Source organism: Antechinus flavipes, chromosome 3 (genome assembly GCF_016432865.1).
Source record: "Antechinus flavipes isolate AdamAnt ecotype Samford, QLD, Australia chromosome 3, AdamAnt_v2, whole genome shotgun sequence".
Lineage (NCBI taxonomy): Eukaryota > Metazoa > Chordata > Mammalia > Dasyuromorphia > Dasyuridae > Antechinus > Antechinus flavipes.
Window position 1 is genome coordinate 289,496,985 of NC_067400.1, and position 27,946 is coordinate 289,524,930.

General features: G+C 34.2%; 2 protein-coding genes across 7 annotated transcripts in view; one reads left to right on the forward strand and one right to left on the reverse strand.

Annotated features, from left to right (window-relative positions):
* Positions 1-27,946, forward strand: part of CMSS1 (cms1 ribosomal small subunit homolog) — a 402,077-nt gene that overhangs the window by 102,558 nt on the left and 271,573 nt on the right. The window lies entirely within an intron of this gene.
* The window catches only part of FILIP1L (filamin A interacting protein 1 like), a 334,108-nt gene that overhangs the window by 95,266 nt on the left and 210,896 nt on the right, over positions 1-27,946 (reverse strand). For all 6 annotated transcript variants that reach the window (XM_051985183.1, XM_051985178.1, XM_051985180.1 and 3 more), the window contains one exon: positions 22,731-22,909. In XM_051985183.1, coding sequence (XP_051841143.1) covers positions 22,731-22,909 — 179 coding nt within the window. The remainder of the gene's footprint in view (positions 1-22,730; positions 22,910-27,946) is intronic.

Genomic DNA, 27,946 nt, shown 5'->3' on the forward strand with positions numbered 1-27,946 from the left:
CTGTTAAATTCATGGATTTTTTTTTTTTTTTTTTTTTTTTTTGGTGAATAGAAATCAAGTTGCCCCACACTATGGATTCATTCAAATGGACCAATTTGTTAGAAGTGGAAAAGTGCTCATGTTGGCAAGAGAAAATTATGCCTTCAAGTAATTAAAAAAATAAAAACAAAAAACCAAGCCTTAGCTAATTGATTAATCAGATTCTTTGTTTTGTCAGAAAAAGTAACAATTGAAATAGGCATCTTATTTTTCCAAACAAATGTTCCTACTTCATGATCTCAGTTGGTTTTAGGATACTTGCCCAATTTTCAGACAAGTATTTTAAATTTTTGGTACCAGTGATTGTGATTGATGTTGTTATTGTTGCTTTTAATGATAAATACATGTTTTCAGTCCCAGCTATAAACAGTTCTGTAAAAGATCTTAATTAGGCCATATTGTTTTTCAGTTGGGAAAGTTCCAGTATTAATGCTTCTTTTTTTTCCTTCCCATCATTAACCTCAGCATAGGATTCCCAGGCAATGGGAAAAAATTAATCATTTTACAATTGGAAGAGATCCCAGAGATCATCTAACCCATATTTTAATAAGAATCCCTCTACATCACAGATAGTTATATAACCTTTGTTTGAGGGCCATTAATGAGAAGAGGAAAACCACTAGTTCCTGAAGCCGTTTATTATATTTTTTGATAATTCTATTGGAGAGTTTTTCCTTTCAGGATAGAATGTCAGGCCTATAATCTGGAATACTCATCTTCTAAGTTTAAATGTGACCTCAGATAACCCTGGGCAAGGTATTGATCCAGTTTGCCTCAGTTTCCTCATTTGTCAAATGAACTGAAAAAAGAATGACAAACTCCTCCAATATTGCTGCCAAGAAAACCCCAAATGGAGTCATGAAAAGACAGACATGACTGAATATCTGAACAACAGTCTCTATTCTTTTTTTTTTGCCACACTGGATAATTCTAATTCCTCTTCCATGTAGTAACCCTTTAAATTCTGAAAGAGACTATCATGTCCCTTCAATTCTTCTCTTCTTATGACTAAATATCTTCATTTCCTTCAACAAGGCAAGGTGTCTTGAGGGAAATTAATTCCTTTTCCTTTATCCCCAGAATTGTGGCTAAGATAGGTAGATCAGATTCCTACTGGCTGGTTCAATCAAAAATCTAGTCTTTCATAGCATTTCTTTGAAAGTATTTTTGCATAAAATAAAATAAAAATAAATCTTCCAAATTAATAATATCTTCTGCTGGCAGATAGCCCTGTGTATTTCAGGTTGAATTTTCCTTTGCCCCTTGATTTCCTTTAGTCTTAAAAAAGAAATTACTGCAGAGGGTAGACTAGCAAAGAGAAAAGTATTTTGTAACCTGCTGGTACACAAATGGGAGTAGCACAGTGCTGCTCAGTCTACTGGCTTGAGAATTGTAATAGTTTTGCAGACACTGAACTCCTAGTTCTGTCAACAGCTGGTCTTGGTGGCATTTGTGGATTGTAACTTGTGGGGAGATAATAAACTGTCCAACTTTACTTCCTAGGCCCTTTGCTTTCTGTTTCCTGCAACATTAGGAAGGGGTGCTTGTACTACCTTTTGGTGGTGACATTCTTTAATAAAATGTGACATTTTTTAGTGGGATCATCTGATGGCAGAAGAGAGTGATGGTGAAAGATGAGAAGATTGAGTATTCAGAGTTGTTTTTTTTCTTTTACTTCCATTCCCTTATACAATAAGCTTTCATGTTTTCATCACGAATATGTTGTCAAGAATAACAGGTATTTCAGTGACAACCAATGAGAAAGATTTCTTCTGTGGCAGAGCCTTTCTTGTCATGAGTAGAAAGATTATAGGATTGAAGGACCTAATCCATTTGAATTTACTAGAGAAGGTCTTCTTGTATGATAAGTCAATTAAACAAAGTTAATGAAGATGTCCTGTATAATTGGTTGGTTGTGCCTCTCTCCCTCCACAGATTTAAAAACTCTATTAGAAAGGGCAGCTAGGTAAAGCAGTGGATAGAGCACCAGACCTCAGATACTTAACACTTCCTAGCTGTGTGACCCTGGGCAAGTCACTTAACTCCAATTGCCAGGGGGTGGCGGGAACTCCATTAGAGTATAAATTTTAAGTTATCTGAGTTGGTATAGGCTAATAAAGTCTTATACAGTTTTCCATTTCCTTTATATTTAACTGGCAGTTGTCTTTTCAAATACAACCAGCAGTGCAATCAGAATATTAAAAGATCATTAGGAAACATTTAACAAAATAAATAAAAATAAAGCTGAACAGAGATAATAGTAATATGTGTTTTGTTTTGTTTTTAAGCAATATACTGCCTGAAAGAATCCTTAAGTACAGATGAGTAACCTACATTTCTCTTTGAGCACAGCTCAAATTCACATAAAATATAAGCAATGGGAATAATGGTCCCCAGTGTCACTTTTTTTTCTCAATAGAAATGAATTCTTCACATTTAGAACTCATTAATCATTATCAACAAGAGCTGTCAGCATCTATCCCAAGGTGAGAAAAATCCATGTTCTTAAGACAGCTTATATAGGCCTTAAATTTTGATGATGGAGTCATAGATTAAGAGTCGGAAAGGATTGTAGAGGCCAGGTGATGTCTTTCCCCAAAACATTTTCATTTGCTATATGAAGAAGAGCTAAGGTCTCGGGAGTTTAAATTACTTGTTCAGAATCCAGTTACATGTCAAAGGTGAGCCTTGAATCCTGTTTTTCTGAATTGTAAAGCCAGAACTTTATTTACTACCTAATTAAAGAATATTTTTATTGGTTATAAATATGAACTTGAATTTAAAATCTAAATTCTCCCATTACATTATTGAGCATTAGATTCCCCTATTTTATAGAGCCAATAGAATTTTTTAATATTATGATTTTATTAAGTTTATTTATAATCTCTACTCAACATGAACTTAAATTCTGCCTGAAAATATATATGAATTTCAGAGGTTTGTGGAAAATTAAAGGGATATAAAATATTAAGAAACTTCACTCAGTGAGCATGTTTACTTAAATGTGTCATTAGAGTTCTCAGTTTTCTTATTAGAAGACTCGGTCGGGACAGACTGACTCACATTGCAGATTGATAGAATGCAAACACATTCAGAATTTTGTTGGCGAGACTAATGCAATGAAAACAGAATTCTTTGAGTTTTCAACAGTGAAGTGGGCTTCACTCCTTTAATAAATCTTCCACTCGAGAAATTCTTTGAAAATAAGCAAATATATGTCTTCACAGTTGTCCTATTCTGAGCTTAAGTGGCAGTTTCTAACTACCCTATCTGGAATAAACTCACAGTACAAAACAAACAACAAAACATTTAGAACATGCTGGGACACTTCTGTAACAAGATCTACTATCCTGGAGTTCCGTCCTTGGAAAAGACACTGAATGGCGTATAAAAGAAGTGGATTCTTGGCCTGGTTCTGCCCCCAACATAGTATAATGTAAGTCACCTCCATTCTCTGGGTCTCATTTACCTCACTTGTCTAATGAGAGGCTCAATGCCTTCCAGCATTGATGTGATTTGAAGTGGCCATCATGCAGTAAGAAAATGGCAAGAATGGATGTGCCCAATTTGAGTAATTGGAGTTATTTAACAGTATTGATAATATTTTTCTAAGGTCCCCCAGCACCCTAATGGCAGGATTTTAGTCTCCTTAGACCATGTTCTCAAAGGAAAGTTACCTAAGTAGCAAGCTACTTATATGAAGTTATAGGAAGTGAAGTTTCTTCTTGGCAGAACTGAAGGTACAGTTTAAATAAATAGATACTCCTGTTCTTTCTTTTTGGAAGGGTGGCTTTTCTTCACTGAAGTGGCTGTAATTAGCCAATTTAGGGCTAGGAGAAAGATTCTTTGGCATGTTACACATCCACACTTCCCTTCCCAGGATATAGGATAGAATGAGATTCATTTTTCCACTTACTGAAACTAAGTGCCAATACCAACATATTCCCCTCCCATACCTTTTTTTTTTCCTTCCTTTTTAAAAATGAACCATTATCTGGAATCAACCCTGTGCTTCCAGTTTATCTTTAAAATGGCAGTCCAGTTTTAAAGGGTCTGGTCCTTTATTGTATTTTGCTTTCCTGAAATGCTTCCTGATTTTTCCCCCCACAAACTTGACTAGATATCAGCAGTCATGTCAATATTTAGCATATTGCTTTGACATTATTTGCACTCACTGCTTATTAAAGATGATGATGACTTAAGTTGTTAAACAAGGCATCTCTCCTTTCTCTTAGTGTTTACAGGGTACTTATTGACTTCCTAGATTATCCTAGATCTCGAATCTTTCTTTTCTCATAAATAATTACCTGTCCCTGGCTCTTTCCTTCTCTAGTATCTACACTTACAATTTCCCTAGTGCCTGTTCTTTGGTCACAGACCAAGAGTATCATCTGTCACTAAGGGGCCCTTCACATAATACCCCAGGGGCTCTCTTATACACACTTTGGATTATATACCTAACCCATTTCACTTCATTATAGGAACTTAGGTCAATCAGTCTTTATCATAACTGACAAAGTACTGACAAGGTTTTTAACTACTTATCCTGGATAGAGAGTTATAAGATCAGATTGCCAAGGGTAATCCTCTAATCAGAGTTTATTTGAGATGCTGAATGAATAATTGGATTTCTGTATTTAGACATTTTATCCTCTTGACAGACAAGAGGAAAAGAAATGGACCAATGGAGATTGTTTTAAAGTTACAGGATAGGAAGTACGTTGAGATTGGCTTTTTAGATTTTTATACTTTATACAAAAAAGTATTTTAGAGATATTAACTTCTTTGAAAGTTCATGAGTCTGTTCTTTGTAGATTCATGTATTAGTTATATTGATCCATATATAATCTTTTATTGATTTCTTTTGTTATCAAGACATCCTTAAAATAATATAAACTCTGTGGGCATACTAGTTTTACAGTTTCAACCAAACTGTATTTAATTACAATAAATAATAAATGTTCTTATACTTATTCATTTTCTGAAATCTGTCATTTGGTTTTACTCAAAGAATTGTCTATATGCCATTCTCTTTCATTTGATGAAGACATATAACAGTTAACAAAATCACAATCTGTATTCAGAATGCATCTTTACATATATCTGATGCTTTAGACCTTGATTCTTTACTTAAGAATAAGATTGGAGAGACCTTTGAAATTATAATCAAGGACCCATTTTTATATAGTAATTAGTATATAGTGCCATAAGTTCTATAATATATATCCTATGGATCATTCTAAACTCTAAAAGGACTCTTCTCCTTATAACTTTGTCTAATTAGTGTTTTGACCTTTTGATTCATTTAAAGATCATTTTATACTCGTCACAGGATGTCTGCCATATATATATTCATTTTAGAGGAATTGTTATTCTTGGATTAAATTCCACTTCTGTGAATAAACTTGTTTTTCTCATCTTCCCTCTTTCTCTTCTCCCTAACCTCCACATATATAAGCAACTTTATATACAAAGAATAAGTTAAATAATATATACATTAAACTGCACATCTTTACTACATATAGTTTACTTTCCTTTTTTTAAAAAAAGTATATAATAATAAAGAAATGGAAACTGCTTAGGAGATAGAAAAGATTCATTGCATGCTTCTAAGGAGGCAAATGAAGAGAACTAAATAAGGCCAGAGTTTCTCTGAAACTTGTTTGTTTGGTTTCTTTATAAATGAACCAAGCACTATTAGGAGTACTTTCCATTATTATCACCATCACAATCACCATCACTATCATTTATCCTTTCTATGAAGAGAGGACTAGCACTATTATATATAATGAGATCAATATCTAAAGAGACTCTTAGGAAATTGTTTCAGACTGTTGTAATTGGCTTAAATGATAATAAATTGAGGAATCTAATTTGATATAGTGACAAATGTGAACTGATGCCTTAGTATTGGCATCCAAAAATGCTTTCATCCACATTTCTTGGTCCTTCTGTTTCTCTAAGCCATATTAAACCATTGAGGAGGTAACTTTGTTCATCAGTTCCTTGATGATCGATATATGTTTCACCAAGGAGATACTGTCACAAGCTGAGTGAGAGTTTGTTCCAGGGCAGAGTTCAGATGGAAAAGGGATTCTTTGTAGTTGATGGAATTCTTTAGCTGCTCCTATTTGCAGGTTATCTTCAGCCCAAAAAGTCTAGACAACCAAAGTAAATGAAGAATGTCTATTGTTTCAATAAAGGTATTACAAGCTGTGTCACCAGAAGTGTCCGTAGACTATTCTTAAAATCACCTTAGTCTTTGTAAAGAAAAATAATAATAATAATTGTGGAAGATAGTCATTTGTTAAATTTAGTTCTTGGTTCAATTTTTGTCATTATTTTTGTATAATTCAATATAAATCACACATGACACTTGAAATTAGTAAGATTTGGGAATAGGAATTTAGTCTTCAAAACCTTTTTTTGTTCCTTTTTAGACATTGAGAGAACATTTTGGTAATTATTTGAAATGACTTCTTTAATGAAAGTAATTAATTTAAATATTGTCTATAGGGAGTCAGATGCCTTTTTTCCATTTAAAAAAATTGTAAAATTATAACTTACATCATGGCCTTAAAAAAAAAAAAAGCAAAATTCTGGAAAGGATTAATAACTTCATTCTAGTAATATTTCTGGGCAGAATCAAATCTGGTACTCCTTATCCATTTTACCTCTGTGTAATGAGGTGAAGAAATAAATAAATAATTAATGGACTTTATCCCTATAGGATTTCCTACCAAGTATAAACAAGTTATAGGGATCATCATCCTCAAAAAGCACTTAATATTAGGGCAACTAAGTAGTACAGTAGATAGAGTGCCAGCCCTGAAGTCAGGAGGGCCTGAGTTCAAATCTGGCCTCACTTAACACTCCTGCTGTGTGACCCTGGGCAAGTCACTTAACCCTAATTGCCTGGGGTGGGGGAAGGGAGGAAAACCACTTAATAAATATATCTGCAGTCATAATTAGCTCACCCATTTGGTGGAGGTGTGGTTGAATTGTTTGTTACAAAAGAGGTTCACATTTTAAGTATTCAGATCAACAACCCAATCTTCCTCCATTTTTGATAATAATCAATTATCTCTTCATAGAATCCATAAAGAAGAACAGGAAAGTGAATGTGACTACCAATTCAGTATTCTCTGATTAAAGAAAAATGGGATGATTTAGAATCTTTGGGAGGAAATGGAATGTAGAACATTATACCCTTGTGGATGTCTATCTGGTAGGCCTTCAGGTTCGAAAATTGCATAGTACCCCTTGATTTTTAATCTACATTTTAATCATTTTTAACATTGGGGAATTTTTTTATTGTACTTCATGTAAATGAGATAAATTAGCAGTACCTGAAACAAATTCTCTCTTGTGCTTCAGAGTTTTTGTTGGTGGATTGGTTTCTTAGTTTGTATTACTTTTGATGGTTTAGCAGATGTCAAAGGGGAATGCAAGCATAGTAAATCATAGAGAACTTAGATTCACATAGCTGTTGAGTTTTAATTCTGCGCTGTCACTTATTACTTGTAAAACCATCAAGTCAGTTAACTTCTTTGACTTCATTTACCTTATTTGGAAAATGAGGAGCTCAAAATGAATGACTTCTAGGGTCCTTTTCAGCCTTAGGATTATACTTATATGCAGGATTTCTTTGGTGTACATACTCTTTCCAACAATATGCATATCTTGCATACCATCTCATATGTATGAAACATTAATAATATTCCTTTTAATTTATCTCTGGTATTTTTGCATATAAACATTTTCTGTTTTTCATTATGACTACTGACAAATTTCTTAGCGTGCTGGTTGATAATTTCTATTGGGGAATAGAAGAACATAGGATTTATCTTAACCTTTATATTTCTCAGTATGATCTATATTAATATAAATTATTTGTCAACAAAATTCCTTTAAAAGATAAAATTAACTCTTCTCATTTAATAGGAAAGGAATACCTAAAACCAATAAGTGAAAAAAGTTGTTTAACATAAAGTAAGTGTTAGAAAAGGTCTTAGAAATATTATTTCATCAGTTGGATCAGGTTGGTTTGCTGCTAAATATCTTCTTAAAATATTCTTGTATTTGGGTTCAGTTGAATTTTTTATCTATAGTAATTTGTACTTTAAAAATTTTACCTAGATGGTAAGGCCAAAATACAAAGCTTAACTGATATTTGAGTTCTTATAGATGCTTTTCAGTCAGGAAGGTTTGTAGTAATGTTATCAACATTGCATTATAACAACCACAAATCTTGTTAGATTTTTATAGTTTCTTCCTAGAACTGGAAGTGGAATCTAAATAATTACTCCACCAGATGATTTAACAATCCAAAAGAAAACCAATCTTAGCCAACACATGGAACCAGAAGAGAGAAGCAAAAGGACTTGCAGAGTTAAATAAAAAAGTCAGTTTGTGGTTTGGGCTGATATATAGAAGATTGCCAAGATTTATTTGATCTATTCAAATCATTCAGATCTATTCAGATTCACCTTTGGCCAGCTCCAGAAGAGGAAAAAAAATTGAACATATGGTATCTGAAGAACTTCAAGACGCTACTTCATCTTATTTGCTTCCCCTTTATGATTGTTCTAAGACTGCTTTTCTTAGAGTTAAAAGAAAAATTCAAGTTCAATTCATTCTTTGATCCCAGATTTTTATTATTGTTTGTTTGTTTTTTTATTTTATTTAACATACATAAGATTGTAAACGGTAAGGATAGCTGAGAATGAGCCATTTTATTCTTTTAAAAGAAGAATAAGGCAGATTTCCCTACTTCCTCCACAAACAAATGAAAAGAATTCAAATTCTTTCTCCCACTGATTGATGCTATCATATTTGAACTATGATTTACTGAGTAGTTTGAGGTTCTGTGAGTGATTGAAATCAGCAAACAGGGTTTTGAGTAGTTAAGAGATCCATTTACGGTAGAAAATAACTCAGTATGAAGCAAATAACTGAGTTTGCCGGGCCAGAGGAATGGAGTCATGTGGAATTTTTCAACAATAATGTTGAGATTAATTTGGTCAGTAATATTAATATTGGTAGACATTCAGTTTTTGGAAATCTCTGGTATATGATAAAGGAATGCTTGCTTTTATAATATATTAGTAGGTCTTTTAAGTGATTTTTCCCATTGCCTTAAGTTTTGTGGTTTTGTTGTATTTTGGATTTGTTTGTGTCTTTTTTGAGACTTGTTGTGACATGAAATTCCATGAATGTTTTATCAAGTTTGTGCAGACAGCAGAAGTCATAATTTGACAAAAATGAATTAGAAATAATTTTATTTTAAGCAACAAGGAAGCATAAGAAACACTTAAGTACCATATTTGACCTTCAAATTTCAATTAACTTTCATTCCCTTTTGAAAGGCCATGTATTTAGGAATTATTCCAGCTTTACCCAGGTATGACACAATATTGCATATGATACATTTCAAAACAATATTTTAAGTATATAATTTAACCCATATGTTAATTTGATATTGGAAATTTCAAATATTTCAAGTTGTTACTAAGAAATTAACTAAAATAAATGGGAAAAATTACATGTTGTACATGGAGTGTGTTGTTTAAGAAATTCTAGAGATGGAGTATGAAAATCCTAAACTTAATTGGATTTTCAGAGATAATGCCCTATGGAATAAATATAGAATTTCTTTATATAAATTTATTTTCCACTTTGGCATACTTCTTCCTTGTTTAATATAATACTTAGCTTCCTTTAAAGTATTACTGGGATACCACTGCCTATAAAAGACCTTGATTCCTACCTGCTTCTTTGAAGTTACTTTGCATTTTTACATATAGCTGCTGAATCTACCTCCCGCAATGAGGAGGGAAAAAAAGTTCTCTTAGAATGGCTTAGTATTTACTTCTCTGCATAACTATTGTATGATCCTTGAGGACAGAAACATTTATTATTTCATCTCATCATCTGTGTCCAGAACAGTATCTTATGTGTGTTGCAATTCATTAGGGCTATTGTGAGGCTAGTCATATTTACAGTTGTGTGTAGTAATAGGCTATAGTTAGAAGGATTATTAAAAATAAAAAGGCTATGTAATAGGTGAGACACTTTAACATTGTGAAACTTTCTCTCCTTCACCTTTTATTTTTCTCTGATGGCATCTACATAAAGCACTAACAAAATTACTCACATGAAAAAGATGGTCATTTTCTTTAGGGAGTAGCTTTGCATATTTAAAAGCATTTAGAAGAAAATGCTCATCAGTTGGAAGTTGGCCCTATCAGCAGGGGAACAGAGTTTATTTAATATGTGAGTATATATGGAATATTTTTGCACCATAAAAAAACAATGAAATGGATTGATTCAAAAAAGTCTAGGAGGACTTTTGTAAACAAATACAGAGATAACTGAGCTAAATCAGGAGAACAGTTTATACAGCGACCATTCGTATCTCTGAAAGACAAATGAGAATCATGCTTCCTACCTCCTGGCAGAGAGGGCATTATCAAGATATAGAATGAAGCATGTACTTTTTAGAGGTGGCCAGTGTTAAAAAAAAATGTTTTTATATAAATAAAAGCACAAAGAGCTTTTATTTATTACAAGGAGGGAAGAGTTGGAAAAGATGGAAGGACACTGATAGGTGAAAGGGATAATGATAATAAAAAGAGAAAAAATGTTTAAGTGTCAATACACCCCCCTCCCCCCATATTTAAACAATAAAATAAAAGCACACAAATTTGTTTTAATGATTATGGATCTTTTTGTTAAATAAGATCCTGCATTATTCAGGGGCTTGAATCAACACGTCATCTGCAAACAAAGACCTTCTACAGGATCTCACCACATAGGAAATTCCTCTTTGACATGCATCCTCTATGACAAATCAATGTATACTAGTCAGTCAAAAAGCATTTCTTTAGTCAAGTATTTACCATGTGCAATTGCTGGTGCTAATTGTCAAGGACTCAAATGAGAACAATGAAACAGCTCCTATTCTTGTTATTTTTGTGTCCATTCCAAGAATATCCTATTCTTGAGGACCTTACATTCTTATACTAGCTAGACAACAAGTTAACCACCATTGTCATCAGAGAAGCTCACATTTATATTAATAGCTACTCTGTGTCAGACTCTGTGTCCTTGTTGTTGTTCACTAGCTTTGACCTTGTCTAACTCTGCGATGCCATCTGGGCTTTTCATGGTTAAAATACTGGAAGGGCTTGTGACTTCCTGTCTGATTTATTTTCCAGATGAGGAAACTGAGGTAAACAGGATAAAGTGACTTGCCCAAGGTTACACACCTAGTAATTCTATCTACATCCAGATTTGAGCTCAGGAAGATGTCTTCCAAATTCCAGACCTGGCCCTCTACTGCCAGTGCTTCAAAAAACATCTCATTTGATCCTCAAAACAATTGTGAGAGGTTATTTCTTCCTTTTTTTCAGATGAGGAAATTGAGATAAAGAAAAGTTAAGTGACTTATATACATGTAAATATATAACAAAATAAGCTCAAGAGAATAAATACAAGATAGTTGGGGAGGGAGGCCACTGGCACTTGGGAGGAAGCTAGAGGACCCGAAAAGATGTCATATAAAAATTGGGTCTTAAACTGATCCTCGATAGAAACTAGGGATTCCAAGAGGCCAAGATGACAACCCAGTGCCTTCCACACATTTGCCAGTGCAACGGTATAAGAGATGGTATCGTGTCATTTGTGAGGAACAAAGGATCAGTTTGTTTGGATTCCAGAGTACAGGAGTAGAAGTAATATTTAAAAAAAAAAAAAAAAACAACTGAAAAGATAAACTAGGGTTGAGTTGTTAAGGACTTTAAAATTTAAACAGCATAATTTATATTTTATTCTACCAGCAATGGGAAGTTACTAGAAGTTACAGGGGGTTGGTGTGGTGAGAATCTATTCTTTTTTTAATTAAAGTTTTTTATTTTCTGTTTCTGGCAGCCCTTTTTGTAGTGGCCAGAAACTGGAAATTGAATGGATGCCCATCAATTGGAGAATGACTGAATAAGTTATGGCATATGAATATTATGGAATATTATTGTTCTGTAAGAAATGACCAACAGGATGAATACAGAAAGGCTTGGAGAGACTTACATGAACTGATGCTAAGTGAAATGAGCAGAACCAGAAGATCATTATATACTTCAACAACAATACTGTATGAGGAACAATTCTGATGGAAGTGACTATCTTTGGCAATGAGAGGATCCAATTCAGTTCCAATTGATCAGTGATGAACAGAACCAGCTACACCCAGCGAAAGAACACTGGGAAATGAGTGTGGACTGCTTGCATTTTTGTTTTTTTTTTCCCCCAGGTTATTTTTACCTTTCTAAATCCAATTTTTCTTGTGCAACAAGAGAATTGTATAAATATGTACACATATTGTATTTAAGATATACTTTAACATCTTTAACATGTATGAGACTGCCTGCCATCTAGGGGAGGAAATGGAGGGAAGGAAGGGAAAAGTTGGAACAGAAGTGTTTGCAAGGGTCAATATTGAAAAATTACCCATGCATATGTTCTGTTAATAAAAAGCTATTTAAAAAAGCTTTTTATTTTCAAAACATAGGCATAGATAATTTTCAACATTCACTCTTGCAAAACCTTATGTTCCAAATTTTTTTCCTTCTCATCATCCCCTCCCTTAGATTGCAAATAATCCCATATATGTTAAGCAGGTGCAATTTTTCTATACATATTTCCACAATTATGTTGTACAAGAAAAATCAGATTACAAAGGGAAAAAAAGAGAAAGAAAACAAAATGCAAGCAAACAACAGTGAGAAACTTCTTAAGGAAAATCATTTTGGCAGCTGTGCATATAGAATGGATTATAGGAGGAAAGTACTCACAACTAAGAATATTCATTTCTGTTAATATTAAGTTCCTACTATGTGACAGGTGGTGGGGATGCAAAGACATAAATGAAATAGCCCCTACCCTTGCAGAATTTACAGTCTAGCCAGGGAATATCACATGTGCATATCTAATTATTTGCAAAAATGATTGCATAGTCGACCCTGTTTGCCTCAGTTCCTCATCTATAAAATGATTTGGAGAAGGAAATCGCAAAGCATTCGTGGCTTTGCCAAGAAAACCCCAAATGGCATCATGAAGAGTTAGATATGACTGAAATGACTGAACAGATACAAGATGATTTTAAAAAGAAGGCACTGGCAGTGCCTAGCAAGTCTTAAAGTGAGACTTGAAAGAAACTAAGGATTTTAAAACATGGAGGTGAAGAAATAATATTGCATTCCAGTCAGTAGGAAGCCACCAATACAAAGGCATATAGACAGGAAATAGAATACTATGTATGAGGAGCCCATTTGAATGGATCGAAGGATGTGTGAAGGGGATAATAAGCAGTGAAGCTGAGACAGTAGAATGTAAGGGTCTGATTGTAGAATGCTTCCAAATGTTCCAGATATTGGAAAATCATGGGAATTTATTGATTATGGAAGTGAAATAAACATTCTCCCAGTTTTATGATATTAATATGAGAGGGTGATCAAATAAAGTTCTTTCCCCTGTAATATATTTTATGGATTCTTGTATAATTTTGTGTAGGCAACATCAGTGGAACACAGTCTTTCTGAGATATTGTGTTATAGCAGCAATAGTAGAAGACCCATTTTTGGAGTTTGGCAGTGAAAGGAAGGAGAGCTAAAAGGCCATCATTTAGGACTCAGGTTTTTTTTTTGTTGTTGTTGTTGTTGTTGTTTGTTTGTTTGTTTGTTTGTTTTAAGGATGGTAGAGTGTTGGGTTTGCTTATTAGGACCAAAGAAGGAGTCAATAGAAAATGGAGAAATGAAGTTGAGAGGAAAGGAGGAAACAATGGTTGAGAAAAGCTTTCAAGACATGAAAGTAGACTGTATTCTCAGTCTTCAGTATATCCAGTTTTCTCAGAAACTGGAGCAAAGGATGCCAAGATAGATACAGATATATATTGCTTTTGAGGTGTGATGGCCTCAATTTTTTTAGTAAAATTGGAAGAATGAGAAGAAAAGGTTTGCAATAGGAGGTGAAATAAAACATCCATCAGGAAAGAAAGAAGTGGCATTGTAGTACTGAGGACTCAGCTGTCTTTAAATAACATGATTAATAATAAACAGTTGCTTTCTACCACTCATACCCTACCATCTTTAAACCCTGAGTCAACTCCACCACATTTACTTTCTCTGTTCTTTTCTTTCTATTGGATTCTGTTGGAGAAAATCTAATAACCATTAGAAATTCATTGTGTGTAATATCAATTTTGTCTTAGCTGCTTGTTAGAATCCTAGTGTTAACTCAATGGAATTGATACAATGCTTATTGGTTCACACATTACAGCAAATCCTTACAAGGTGTTAAGTCACTAGAATTGATAGATACAATGCTTAAGTTTACACCTTTGAGAGATCACACATTAGCTCATACATTGGAGTTCACAAGTTCGGGAGATTCACAAGTCAGAAACCCATAATCCCACTCTCTCAGAGGAGGAGTCAACCTTTGGGTTCACATCTTTAAGAGATCATATATAAAGAAGCTCTTAGAGCTTCAGTCAGTAAGTTAGTTGAAAAGATTGAGAGGGGAGCGTAGTTGGAGATTGAGAAACAAAGGAGTTTGAGCTAGAGGCAGAAGCTGGAAGAGCTAAAAGACAAGCTGCAAGAATTCTTGGAACCAAGGAGGGAGTGAGGTCTCTAAGAAAGCTAACTGGACCCAAGGAAACTTGGAAGGAGAAAATAAACATTTGGATTTTATCAGCTGGCTGCATTTGAAGTGATTATTACTTTGAACCAAAACTAAAGCTGCCTCCAGAAAACCTCCCCAAGAAACCTGCTCCCACAGAGAGAACCATCATATATTATAAAAAAAAAGAGAACACTACAGCTGCTCCTTGGCATTCTTTATTTTTTTCTGCCAAGATTGATTTCCTGAGACCTTTAAAGATCATGTTTTCTGCTCTCTTTTCATGAGAAATGAAGTGAACAAATTTATTTTGCTTGATTATATATATGTGTTGTTAGGCTTTCCTTTCTTTCTTTTTTTTTTTCCTCTCCCATAGCAAGGCAGAAAAATGGAAGGAAAAGAAAGTAAGTGATTTTTAAATTGAAATCATTTTAATAATATGTTTTAAAATAAGTTTTAAAAAATAAAACAAAACAAAAAATAGGTCCAGAAAGATAAGTAACAACTTGATCCAGATCACATTCTGTGGCAGAGTTGTCACATTTCTTCACTTTTAGGCTATAGTCTTTCAGTTACAGCATGTCACTCAAATTGTGTCAAAATGTCACTCACAATACATTAAATGATTATTGTATATTAAGTCTTCCTAGTAATCTGAGATTTTATTTTTGCAATAAAATTTTAACTTGGTTCTTTTTTTGAAAACTCATTAGACTTCAGTATTTCATTTTTTGACTTCTGTAATTAAGCATAGCAAGATAGAAACCATCAAACTACATAGTTACAAGTACATGGTTTCATGACATCTGTAGAAAGTTAAGTTATGCTCTATAACTATAAATGAGGATTTTTTTTTTGTACCATAACATGAAGTAATTTATCTCTGTGCATCATTGCCCAGATCTTGGTTGTATGGATGAACACTGGCCTGACCATATAGGTCTGTTATATGGAGTTACAATTGAAGTTGGGTTTGTGATGACTCTTCATATCATACCTATGAAACACTGGATATCCATGAAAAAAGGTCAAATGTATGAAGACCTGGTGTCCAATTCACAATTTGCAAGCCATGGTCTCAAGGGTATGTAATATGTGTAACCTGTTGCCAGAAAACTCTGAAAGGAAATGATTGCATTTGAGTACAATGCATTCTACAACAATAGCTTAGTATATATGAAATTAAAAACTGCTGGTTGTCCACAAATGATAAATAAGTAGACTTAGTTTGCTTTGGTTAAATCATCATACAAATGAGTTATGCTTTGTAGTCAGTCTATCTAAAATGCTGATATTAAGATCATAAAATTGCAACTTTTAGTGGCAATAGTGAGTTGCTTGGAGTTGAAATCTCTAATAAATCATAAGTTCACAGGATAATAGTATTAGAGTTAGAAGGGACCTTTGAAGCCATCTAGTCAAGCCACTTTGTTATATAGTTAGGGGATCGAAGCTGCCTGACTCATCTAGAGTTATTAATAAGTTAAGTGCCTGATTCCTGATTCCAAACCTATTATTCTATCCTCTCCATTGTGCTGTCTCTATATCACACATCTAAAACTGGAAGGGACCTCAGAGCCCATCTCATCCCCTTATTTTACAGATGAAATAATTAGGGCCCATGAAAGATCAATAACCTGATTACAGTTACCCAAGTAGTAAAATACCAGAGATCCCAGACTCTAGAGCCAGGGCACTTTCCACTACCTCACATAATATAGTGGGATACTTAATGTATTAACTGGAATATTCTGGATGTAAGATCTTACTGAACAATCTGTGGAATCGTAGTGATCATTTCACAGGGTCTTAAAGCTATCCATTATCTATTATTAAAAGCATCAGTCATAAAAGTACTGTAAGCATGGAAGGGATAACTAGGGAGCACAGTGGATAGAGTACTAGGACTGTAAGGAAGAGTTATCTTTCTGAGTTTAAATATGGTCTCAGAGACTAACTGTGTGACCTTGGACAAATCATTTAGCCCTGTTTGCCTGAGTTCATCATCTGTAAAATAAACTAGAAAAGGAAATGGCTAACCATTCTAATATTTCTGCTAAGAAAACCCCAAATGGGATCACAGAGAGTTGAACATGACTGAAGAACAGCAAAACATGGGAAATTTTAGTTTTGTACAGGGACAAAACTGAAAGGGAAAAAAACAGATAAAGAAAGGATTCAATATTGTAGAGAAGGTTTAAATATAAATCATGGTGGACTAGAATAGTAGGGTTAAATACAAAACTCTTCAAAGAGAAAAGGAAATATTTCATACATCAGATTTTATTTTACTCTGGCCTGTGAGATAGGCAGCATCCATTTTATTGAGGAAACTCAAAATTCCAATCCAAAATATGCCACTAATCCACTTTGTGACTCTGGGCATGTGGGAGGTAGAGAGGATGGGATTCCAGGCTGAAGCCAGGAAGACCTGAGTTAAGATTTAGCATCGGATACTCATTAATTGTGTGACTGGGAGCAAGTTTTTTTTTTTTTTTTTTTAAACCTGTTTGCCTCAATTCCCTCATCTGTAAAATGGGCACAATAATCACACTTACCTCCCCCAGTTGTTTGTGAGGGTCAAATAAGATCATTGTAAACTGACACACAGTAGGCTTTATATAAATGTTAGCTACTGTGTCATCATTATTATTTAATTTACTTGAGCCTTTGTTATCTAATCTGTAAAATAAAAGGATTGGATCAGATGATCTCTAAGAATACTTGTAGTTTTTACACTCTAAACAGGGGTCCTCAAACTATGACCCGCGGGCCAGATGCAGCAGCTGAGGACGGTTATCCCCCTCACCCAGGGCTATGAAGTTTCTTTATTTAAAGGCCCACAAAACAAAGTTTGTGTTTAAAGGTCCTCCAACAGTCTGAGGAACAGTGAACTGGCCCCCTTTTTAAAAAGTTTGAGGACCCCTGCTCTAAGATATGGATATTAATTCAATCTCATTAACCATTTATAGTAATGGAAGAAGATAGCTTTACTCAATAAAATTAAAGATAGAAATAAATAGCTAACACTCAGCTATCAAGCCATCAAGGATACTATAGCACAGGATTTGGAAATTCTGAATAAAGTTGTATGGTTTGAACTCTGTCTAATCAAGTGCCTGTGGAGAAGTCTAGTGACTTATGTGGCAGTAAAATCAGAAAATTGACACAAGCCTGTTCTATGGAGTCATCATGGAATTGAATTTAGCCTTTGTATATTCATGATTTGAAGCCTGATTTTTACATAGGGTACCCTTTAATAATGGTTTTCGTCCTGTTTCCATGGTTCTTTCTAAACTAGTTTTAAAACGCAAGGTGAGGTTCCACAGAAGATACTCTTTCCCTCCCCTAACTCTTCCCCCCAATTATCTTATTTGTTATTCACTCTGATTTCATAAAAGCCAGTGTTATAAATTTTGCTTAACAAAGCAAACTACTCTCAGTGATTTTTTTTTTAATTTTTTAAGTTTTTTTTTTTTTAAAGCACAGACAAAATTGGCACTTTACTTATGGGAAAATTTTGCAAAATTGCCCTGACTAAAAGTGATTTTTGTTTTGACTTTCCTGTGAAGTCATCCAAAAAAGCCCAAATTGCTGCCATTGCTTTGTGTATAGAACTTTTCACATAGACCGTACTTGTCCTCCAGCCAAATCAGTTAATTCAGGTCGTGGAGTGACACATTTATCCACATATTGAAAATGTGCAAAAAAACTAAAGTCACGAAATCTGTATGTGTGCAGGCTTTATAGACAGACTAAATTAAATGGTATTACAGTAAAGGAAACTTTGTATTAATGTCCTTGAGAATGGGGTTTCCTGAACAGCTCCCCTCCCTTCCCCCCATCCCACTCCCCTTTCAGTAGGAAAGGCAGTTGCTTAGTGATTACAAGGACGACATCACTTGGCTAGTATTTTGGACTTAACTCAGCATGTGACATCAGGTTCCTTTAGGGTTTTCCACATAAAATGAATTCTCCAAAGAAAACAGAAATTTAGCCTTAATCTGAAATCCATTATTACATCCTCTAAGGTCTCATTAGCCACCTCAATAAAGTGTTTTTTAGTTTTTATTTTATTTCCAGGCAGATATTCATAAATGCTACACATAATCATGGTAAACTTTTGCTGTATTTTTTAGGATTTTGGTCATATAGTTCATAGAATCAAAAATTCGGAGCTAAAAGGAACCTTAAAGGTCATTTAGGCCAACCCTATCATTTTTCACATGAGAAAACTGGGGTTCATGTTTAGTGGTTTGCCTAAGATGCCACAAATAGAAAATTAGTACCAAATAAAAAAATTTATCTGGAAATTCTGCTTTTCCAAAGCATTTTCATTTTACTCCTCCTTATTCATGCTATGACCTAGTCAAACTCTTCTAATTACTATTCCTGGCACAGAATTTTTCATCTCTTACCTTTCTGTCTTTGCATAAACTGCCTTTTCTCTTTTTTCCTTTCTGAGAAAAGTGAGAGCCTTGTCTCTCAAACATTCTATAGCCTTCATTTCCCGGATAAGATAACCCTTCTTTTTGTCTTATATTTACTTTTTGTTTCATTTTTTTTCAATTACATACAAACAAAAATTTTTTAAACATTTAATTTTTTAAAAAATTTGAGTCCTAACTTCTCTATCCACAATTTTCTCTCAAAATATAAGTTATTTGTCACTTGTCACTAGATCAGGTAAGAGGTCTTATCTGATCCCATCCCCTGTTACTGCTTTTCTCCTCCAAAAAAATTGTTTATTATAGTTTTCATATTTACTTATGGATTTATATGTTGAATTTATAAGCTCAGTAGAATCTAAATTCCTTGAGGACAGGCATTGTTTTATTTTTATCTTTATTTTCAGCTTCTAGCACAGCACCTGGCACATAGCAAATGTTCCATAAAATACTCAGAATTCATTTAAATCTTTTGTTTTCTTTAGTATGGAAATCTGAATTTTTTTTTCTATGTAATTAATATCACTTAAATTTTGGAGAGAATTAAATTTCTCTTAAGGGATCAGTTTTGTTAATGCTTCTGGGGAGGACTGGTTGAGTCCTTGACCAGAAATAGCCCAAATAAAATGTAATAGCATTTTGAGTAGCTTCTTTGTGGATGCTTTATATTTCATAGCATTACCAAGAAAAAAGTCAGGATCTCTAATTTCTTTTAGTTGTAGTTCTATACCTGTTTATCTGAAAGCTTTAAAACTTTAAAAAACATTTTCATTTTTTTCTCTTTCATATTAGTAGGTTATGTAGAATTTATTTTCATAGTATGATGCAGAAAGACTTAGAAAAGGTTAAAACCATGTATGTAGGATTCAGTATTTGCAGTGAACCTGAAAAAGGAGGCACGTGCTCAAAATTCCAAGATGTGTGACTCATGATGTGATACAGAGGAAGCCAAGGAGAAATTATCTATGCATCATGTGAGTGGAGAATAGGTTTACATTCTCACACCCAAACATTTCCATCTGGAAGTTGTTCCTAAGCAAATGATATATAGTGTTCTCCTATCTTTTCCAGTAGCAGTCCAGGGAGGGAAAGACTTTCTTCAATAATTTTTTTTTTCCTTTACCTTCTAGGTGACATTAAGTTTAATGACTTCTCCAAGTTGAAGGAAACTGCTAATTTTTATCCATCAAAAGGTCAAAAAAATCTTACATGTGAGATGTTATTGCACTTTCAATTGCAGAAATATCCCTTTTGAGTTAATTCTAAGTTGCACACTCAAAGCCCATCTAATATTTTTGTCTGCTTACTTTAAATATATATATTCTGTTCTTTCACACAGCTTTCTAAGTTAAATTTGTCCCATCTGCCCATTATGCTTAACATTCAACAACAACAACAAAAATGAAAATTCTAGGTTATGTTCCACACTCAGTTCCCACAGTTTTCTCTCTGGGTTTAGATGACTCTCTTCATCAAAAGATCATTGAAACTGGCCTCAATCAATATCATTGTTGAAGAGAGCCATGTCCATCAGAATTGATCATCGTATAATCTTATTGTTGAAGTGTATAATGATCTCCTGGTTTTGCTCATTTCACATCAGTTCATGTAAGTCTCTCCAAACCTTTCTGAAATCATCCTGCTTATCGTTTTTTATAGAACAATAATATTCCATAACATTCATATACCGTAACTTATTCAGCCATTCTCCAACCTACTGACTTTTAGACAGTCTCCAAAGCTATGATACCTTTCAGAACTAGATGCTAATAGTCATGAAACAGTAGACATTAGAATCATGCATTTGAGGGTTGTTTCCTACCCTCTCAAAATCTCAATTACCTTATCTCTGTTAACATAGCTAGTCCCAAGGCAGTGACAACCCATGATTCGTGGTGCCCCCTGGGTCACCATTTTGGCAGTGTTGAATAAACATTCATGATGAGACATTAAAGATTATATCAACAGATTATTGCTAGAAAACTGTTAAAGCTAAATGAGGACATGAATGCCACAAACTATGGGGGTTCAAAATAATATTTAATATAATACTCTTTATTTAGATGGTAAATGTAATATTGTGATGATTAAGAAAAAAAATCTCCTTGCTACCAGATCTCCCTTCCTTCCTTTCTTCCTTGCTTCACTCCCTCCCTCTCTCTCTCCTTCTTCCTTCCTTCCTTTCTTTCTCTGTCTCTCTCTCTCTCCCTCCTTTACTTTCTCTCTCTCCTTTTCCTTTTCCCTCTCCTTCTCCTCCCTTCCTCTCTTCTTCCCTCCCTTTCTCTGTCTGTTTCTGTCTCTCTGTCTCTTGTTTGTCTCTTTTTCTTTCTAAACTCAGGTCCAATTTACATTTAAAAATCCATTTAAGCCAGTTTACAAGGCCACCACAAACTCCTGAGTAGATAATAAACCTATTCTGAGAATGCAAAAGTATGCCAGATGTGTGAAGGACATGGGAATTGTTGGCAGTGAAGGCTCATATCTCTTGCCAATTCTTTTGTATTTGAGTAGACCTTACTGTAGTACCATCTGTTGCCAATTGATTACAGGATTGTTGCTGTTCAGTCTTTTTCAGTCTTGTTTGACTCTATGACCCCAGTTGGGGTTTTCTTGGCAGATACTGGAGTAGTTTGTCATTTCTCCTCCATTTCATTTTATTGATGAAGGAACTAAGGGAAACATGTTTCAGTTACTTGCCCAGGGTCACACAACTAGCAAGCTTCTGAGACAGGATTTGAACTCAGGAAGATGAGTTTATCTACTATGCTTTCTTACTATCCCTGACTACAGAATTTCAAATGGATAAAATAGAAGAAATCACTTATTGCACTCTCATTTCTATGGCATTCTTGAATATATTTTCTGTGCAATTTTGTGAGAAAAATAAATAACATCAATTTACTAGATTCTAAAGTACCCTTAATTTTGTCTTTATTCATAGAAATGAATAATTCTCTCTTTTTAAAAAAATAACTTTTTATTGACAGAATCCATGCCAGGGTAATTTTTTACAACATTATCCCTTGCACTCACTTCTGTTCCGATTTTTCCCCTCCCTCCCTTCACCCCCTTCCCCAGATGACAAGCAGTAACCTGTGTTAAATAGGTTACAGTATATCCTAGATACAATATATGTGTGCAGAACCGAACAGTTCTCTTGTTGCACAGGGAGAATTGGATTCAGAAGGTATAAATAACCCAGGAAGAAAAACAAAAATGCAAGCAGTTTACATTCATTTCCCTGTGTTCTTTCTTTGGGTGTAGCTGCTTCTGTCCATCCTTGATCAATTGAAACTGAGTTAGCTCTCTTTGTCGAAGAAATCCACTTCCATCAGAATACATCCTCATACAGTAGAAATGAATAATTCTGACTGTAAATATATTCCAAAGTTCTACTATCACTTATTTAAGAGTACCAGGAGAAGGTTCTACTTTCAGTGTAACATAACTCCTGGTACTTTAAAAAAAAAAAAGTCAGTGTGGAATGTTAAGATGGGATACAGCCGTGACTCCACTGTTTAGTTTTAAGATTTTAAAGTATTTTAATGCTATTTTAGAATAAAAGCTTACCTTTCCTGCTCTTTTTCCATCAAATTTATGAATTTATCACTCTTTTCCACGTATTCTTTATGTTTTCTTTTTTCTTCCTCTAACTCCAGTATTGTTTGTCTGTGAGCTTTTCCTATTATCAAAAGCTGTTCAAGCATTCGTTTGTAAGACTCTTTCTGTTTTTCAACAACTTTGTCCAGCTATAAAGGGGAAAAAAAGCAATTACAATTCCTATAATATCTACCATAGCAAATTATTCGTGTCCTTCTAGAGGTACACATTTTGACTCAACTTTCGAATACAATATTTCTAGACTCCAGAATTCAGGGGCAGGAGGATGGTTGTACATCTAACCCCTTGGAAGCACTTTTATTAGTGTTTTGCCTATTCATCTGGTTGTCAAAACTGTGGCTCCCAGAAAAAAAAAATTGTCTCCCTTTATTTTTTTTTAATTTAATATTAGCTTTCACCCTTCCAAAACCTTGTGTTCCAAATTTTTCTCCTTCCCTCTTGCTCACCCTTCCCCTAGATAGCAAATAATCCAACATAAATTAAATGTGCAAATCATCTAAACATTTTTTCATTTTTATCATGCTGCACAAGAAAAATCAGATCAAAAAACAAAAGAAAATGAGAAAGAAAAAAAGCAAGCAAACAGCAACAATAAAAAAGGTTAAAATTCTGTTATGATCCATACTCGGTCTCCATACTCGGTCTCTTTTTGGATGCAGATGGCTCTCTCCATCACAAATCTATTGGAATTTACCTGAATTATCTCATTATTGAAAACAGCCAAATCCATCACAGTTGATCATCACATACTCTTGTTGTTTACAATGTTCCCTTGGTTCTACTCACTTCACATATCATCAGTTAATGTAAGTCTCTCCAAAACTTTCTGAAATCATTCTGCTTATAGAACAATAATTTTCCATCACATTCATATACCATAACTTATCCTGCCATTCCCCAACTGGCGAGCATCCACTCAGTTTTCACTTCCTTGCCACTACAAAAAGGGCTTATACAAACATTTTTGCACATGGATCCTTTTCCCTTTTTTATGATCTCTTTGGGATATAGACCCAATAAGTATTGTCTCCCTTTTCTCTTGGCATTAGGACACAATTTATACACCCACCCTTTTCCAGAAAAATTAAACCTAAGGAAGCCATAGAGTACAAAATCTGATGAATGTGTTTTCACTCTTTGGAAACTTTGGCCTTTGACCATGTTCATCATAGCTGTTGTCCTCCTGAGAGCTCATAGATCCATATTAAACATATCTGTCTGGCTTCATTGATTTCTCTATGCTTTAGCTTCTCATATTTAATATGAGGGGGCTGGAAAAACTGTCCACCAAGATCCCATTCATCACTAAATCTATAAAACTATGACTCCTTTTATTGGTTTGCATGTCAGGATTTTTCAAGGTTCAATTTTTATTGACTGTAGGAATTTGAAATTTTAAAAATTAGTTTGACTAAATAAGTATAGATCCTGAACCTAGATCTATAATGTAGATAGAAGTCTATGATGTAATGAAACTTTAAAAACTCACTTGTTAGATTCACATTGTGATCACAGAGAAATTAGATTCCACACCCCCTCTCCCTAGATTTTATGGGAAATTTGTCAAGGATAAATATGAAGATGGAATTGGAAAGAAAGGAATCTTGGTTTTAAATATCTTAAAACAGTGATTATTTTGCATAATGTTGAAGTAATGATTAGCTTTTCAGTAAAATTTAGTCTGGTCCTCATGTATCTAGTTTAGGGATACCCTTTTTAACAGAGTCTACATTGCTTAGTTTTTTACAAACCTCATTGCTCACAATCTATGAGAATTGAAATATTAAAGTAAGCAGCCAAGAGTGAAGTTATGAATTTACACTGTAATTTGTAAAACCACATCTTTTTACTTTTCTGAAGAGATAGACAAGGGAGGTATGTTGACTGAATGAGGAAAATGAGATTTAAAATATCTTTTTCGTATATTTCAATATCTCCATGCTCCCCCATCTCTTTTCCTTCTCTGAAATGATTTAGAAACATTGTTTGAAGAAAAAAATCTGTTATTTGAGTAAGTTGCTAGACTTAAACTACTAGACCCTTAATTCTTTTTAATAGCAGAATACCTATAATTCCTTGTTTTGAGAATTGCCAGCACCTACTGAGTCTGCTCTCTTAACAAGAATGGAGTACCAGAAAGAAAGATTTCGGGATGAAGATTGAAGTATACATGAGAATTTTTTTCCTTTTCCTATTTTCCCCTTTTATGGTTCAGGTGCAATTTAAGACAACTCAAAGACCACCTTCTCCAAACTTTCCCAATTTCCCAACTGCTAGTACTTTCCTTTTCCCCAAATTACTGTGTATATATTTTTTATATAATCATGTATGTACATGTTCACCCGAGAATATGTAAGCTTCCTGAAAGCAGGAACTATTGCATTTTTCAGTTAGTATCTCCCCACTTTACACAGTGCTTACTTGGTACAGAGTAGATGTTTATGCTTCATAAATGCTTAATTTGATTAACTGATTACAGTAATGAAAGGTTTCTAAGATTCTCTATTCTAAGTGATGTTCAGAGGATTTTCCTAAAGCTCTTTTGTTCATTTTGAATGATTATTTAAGGTTGATATATGGTATCATTGATTGTGTAGGTGATATAACTACCCAGAATGCAGGTTCTAAAAGCTCTTTGACATTTAACCCAAATCTTAAAAAGTTTTTCTAAATGCAATAAGTTTTTCATGTAGAACTAAAACTTTGAGGTGAGCAGGACCATATTTCTTTCACTGCCACCATCTTCATTACCATCATTCTCTCCCTATTTTACCATATTTTCCCCAGTGAATTCTGATTTTAAAGAGAGTCTTTATATTTAAAGATGTTTAATATGCAAGTCTAGGCTCCAATGTCAAAATATACTATTTTTTAAAGTTGGATTAAATGACAAAGAGCTATTAAGAGCCTGGATTGGGGGCCCTTAAATCACCTACACAATCAAAGAAACCATTTATCAACTTAATTAACTAATCATTCATAATATTATATCACCTTCAATAACTGGAGTATCTTGAGGTATAGCTTTTAGTGATCTCAATAAGGTGTTTAGTAAACATGTCATTTGGATTATTTTTAGCAATGTAAAACCAACTGGAAATATAGCAAATTTCATTTTGGTAGAAGACATACTTTCAGTAGTTTAAAGATCTTTAATTTTGTCTCTTTGTGTATGCCTTTGCTCTACAGAGATCACAAAAATCTGTAACTCAGATACTCTGTGTTATTGTGGCTAAACAGTTCACCCTGTGTGACCGCCCTGGTGGTGATCTCCTCCTAACAGAACTAGGCTGGTCTTTAAATAATAGACATTTATGTAGGACTGTCTCTGAGACTATATCTAAATCCTTTCCACTTTGAAGGACATTGTTTTTGGCGCTATTGACATGGCATTTGAGAATTCAGGGTCACCTTAGTGTCCACTGGGAAGCACCAGGGGAGCCTTTTAGTACAGAAGAGTCAGAAGTGCTCTAAACTCCTAAAAGCCTTTTATCTGAAATGTTGCATGCACTTTGAGCAGTGTGGTATAGTAGCAGAGTTCAGAAAGTCTAAGGGTTTGTTTTCGCATTGCAAGGCAGGCAAATCTCCCTTTTCTAACCTGCTGAAAGGAGGGGTTTTATGAGACTTTTAAATTTCTATTTCTATTCCAAGATCCTAACATACCTCTGAGTAACAGAGTGGAAGTTTAATTCCAGGCCTGCTAAAATTATATTCTTTTTTCTAACTTATCCCCCAAATTAGCCATCTAAATCAGATCTCTAGTGATTACTGCTAATAATAATTAATAATAATAGATAGCAGTAATATGACACTAAGTTTACAAAGCATTGTGCATGTTTTATTTTATCCTCACAATAGCCATGTAGGAAAGGTTTTATTATTCTTCCCATATAACAAATGCAATAATGGAAGTTTCCTAGAATATTACAATTATTAACATGTCTGAAGCAGGATTTAAACTTGAGTCTTCTCAATTCCAAGTCTAGCACTTCAGACTGGCTTTTTTTTTTATTTATAGCTTTTTATTTACAAGATATATGCATGTATAATTTTTTTCAGCATTGACAATTACAAATTTGTTGCAATTTTTCCCCTCACCCCCTCCCCCAGATGACAGGTAGACCAATACATGTTAAATGTGTTTAAAGTATATGTTAAATACAATATATGTATACATGTCCATACAGTTATTTTGCTGCACAAAAAGAACTGGACTTTGAAATAGTGTACAATTAGCCTGTGAAGGAAATCCAAAATGCAGGCGGACAAAAATAGAGGGATTGGGAATTCTATGTAGTGGTTCATACTCATTTCCCAGAGTTCTTTGGCTGGGTATAGCTGGTTCAATTCATTACTGCTCTATTGGAACTGATTTGGTTCATTTCATTGCTGAAGAGGGCCACGTCCATCAGAATTGATCATCATATAGTATTGTTGTTGAAGTATATAATGATCTCCTAGTCCTGCTCATTTATTTCACTCAGCATCAGTTCATGTAAGTTTCTCCTGGCCTTCTGAAATCATCCTGCTGGTCATTTCTTACAGAACAATATTATTTCATAACATTCATATACCACAATTTACCCAGCCATTCTCCAATTGATGGGCATCCACTCAGTTTCCAGTTTCTAGCCACTACAAACAGGGCTGCCACAAACATTATTGCACATACAGGTCCCTTTTTGTTCTTTAAAATCTCTTTGGGATATAAGCCCAGTAGTGACACTGCTGGATCAAAGGGTATGCACAGTTTGATAACTTTTTGAGCATAGTTCCAAATTGCTCTCCAGAATGGCTGGATGTGTTCACAATTCCACCAACAATGTGTCAGTGTCCCAGTTTTCCCACATCCCCTCCAACATTCTGCATTATCTTTCCCTGTCATTCTAGCCGTTCAGATTGACTTCTAAAGAAGTTCTTTTTTAAATCTCCATCCTCAAAATGGCAGCCACTCTTACTAAATTGTCTTTTGTAAGTTGCTGGGGATTTTTTTGTTTAGCTTTTTTGTTTTTTAATTCTATCAGTGATATTACATCTTTGGTAATGAATCTGCCCAAAATTAGCTAGAATACTTGTTAAATTACAGTTGTGGTTCATCACTGAACCTGTATTTGAAGCCTTTCTAGGGAGGAATATTTTGGTTTGGAAAGTTAGAGGGATGGTAA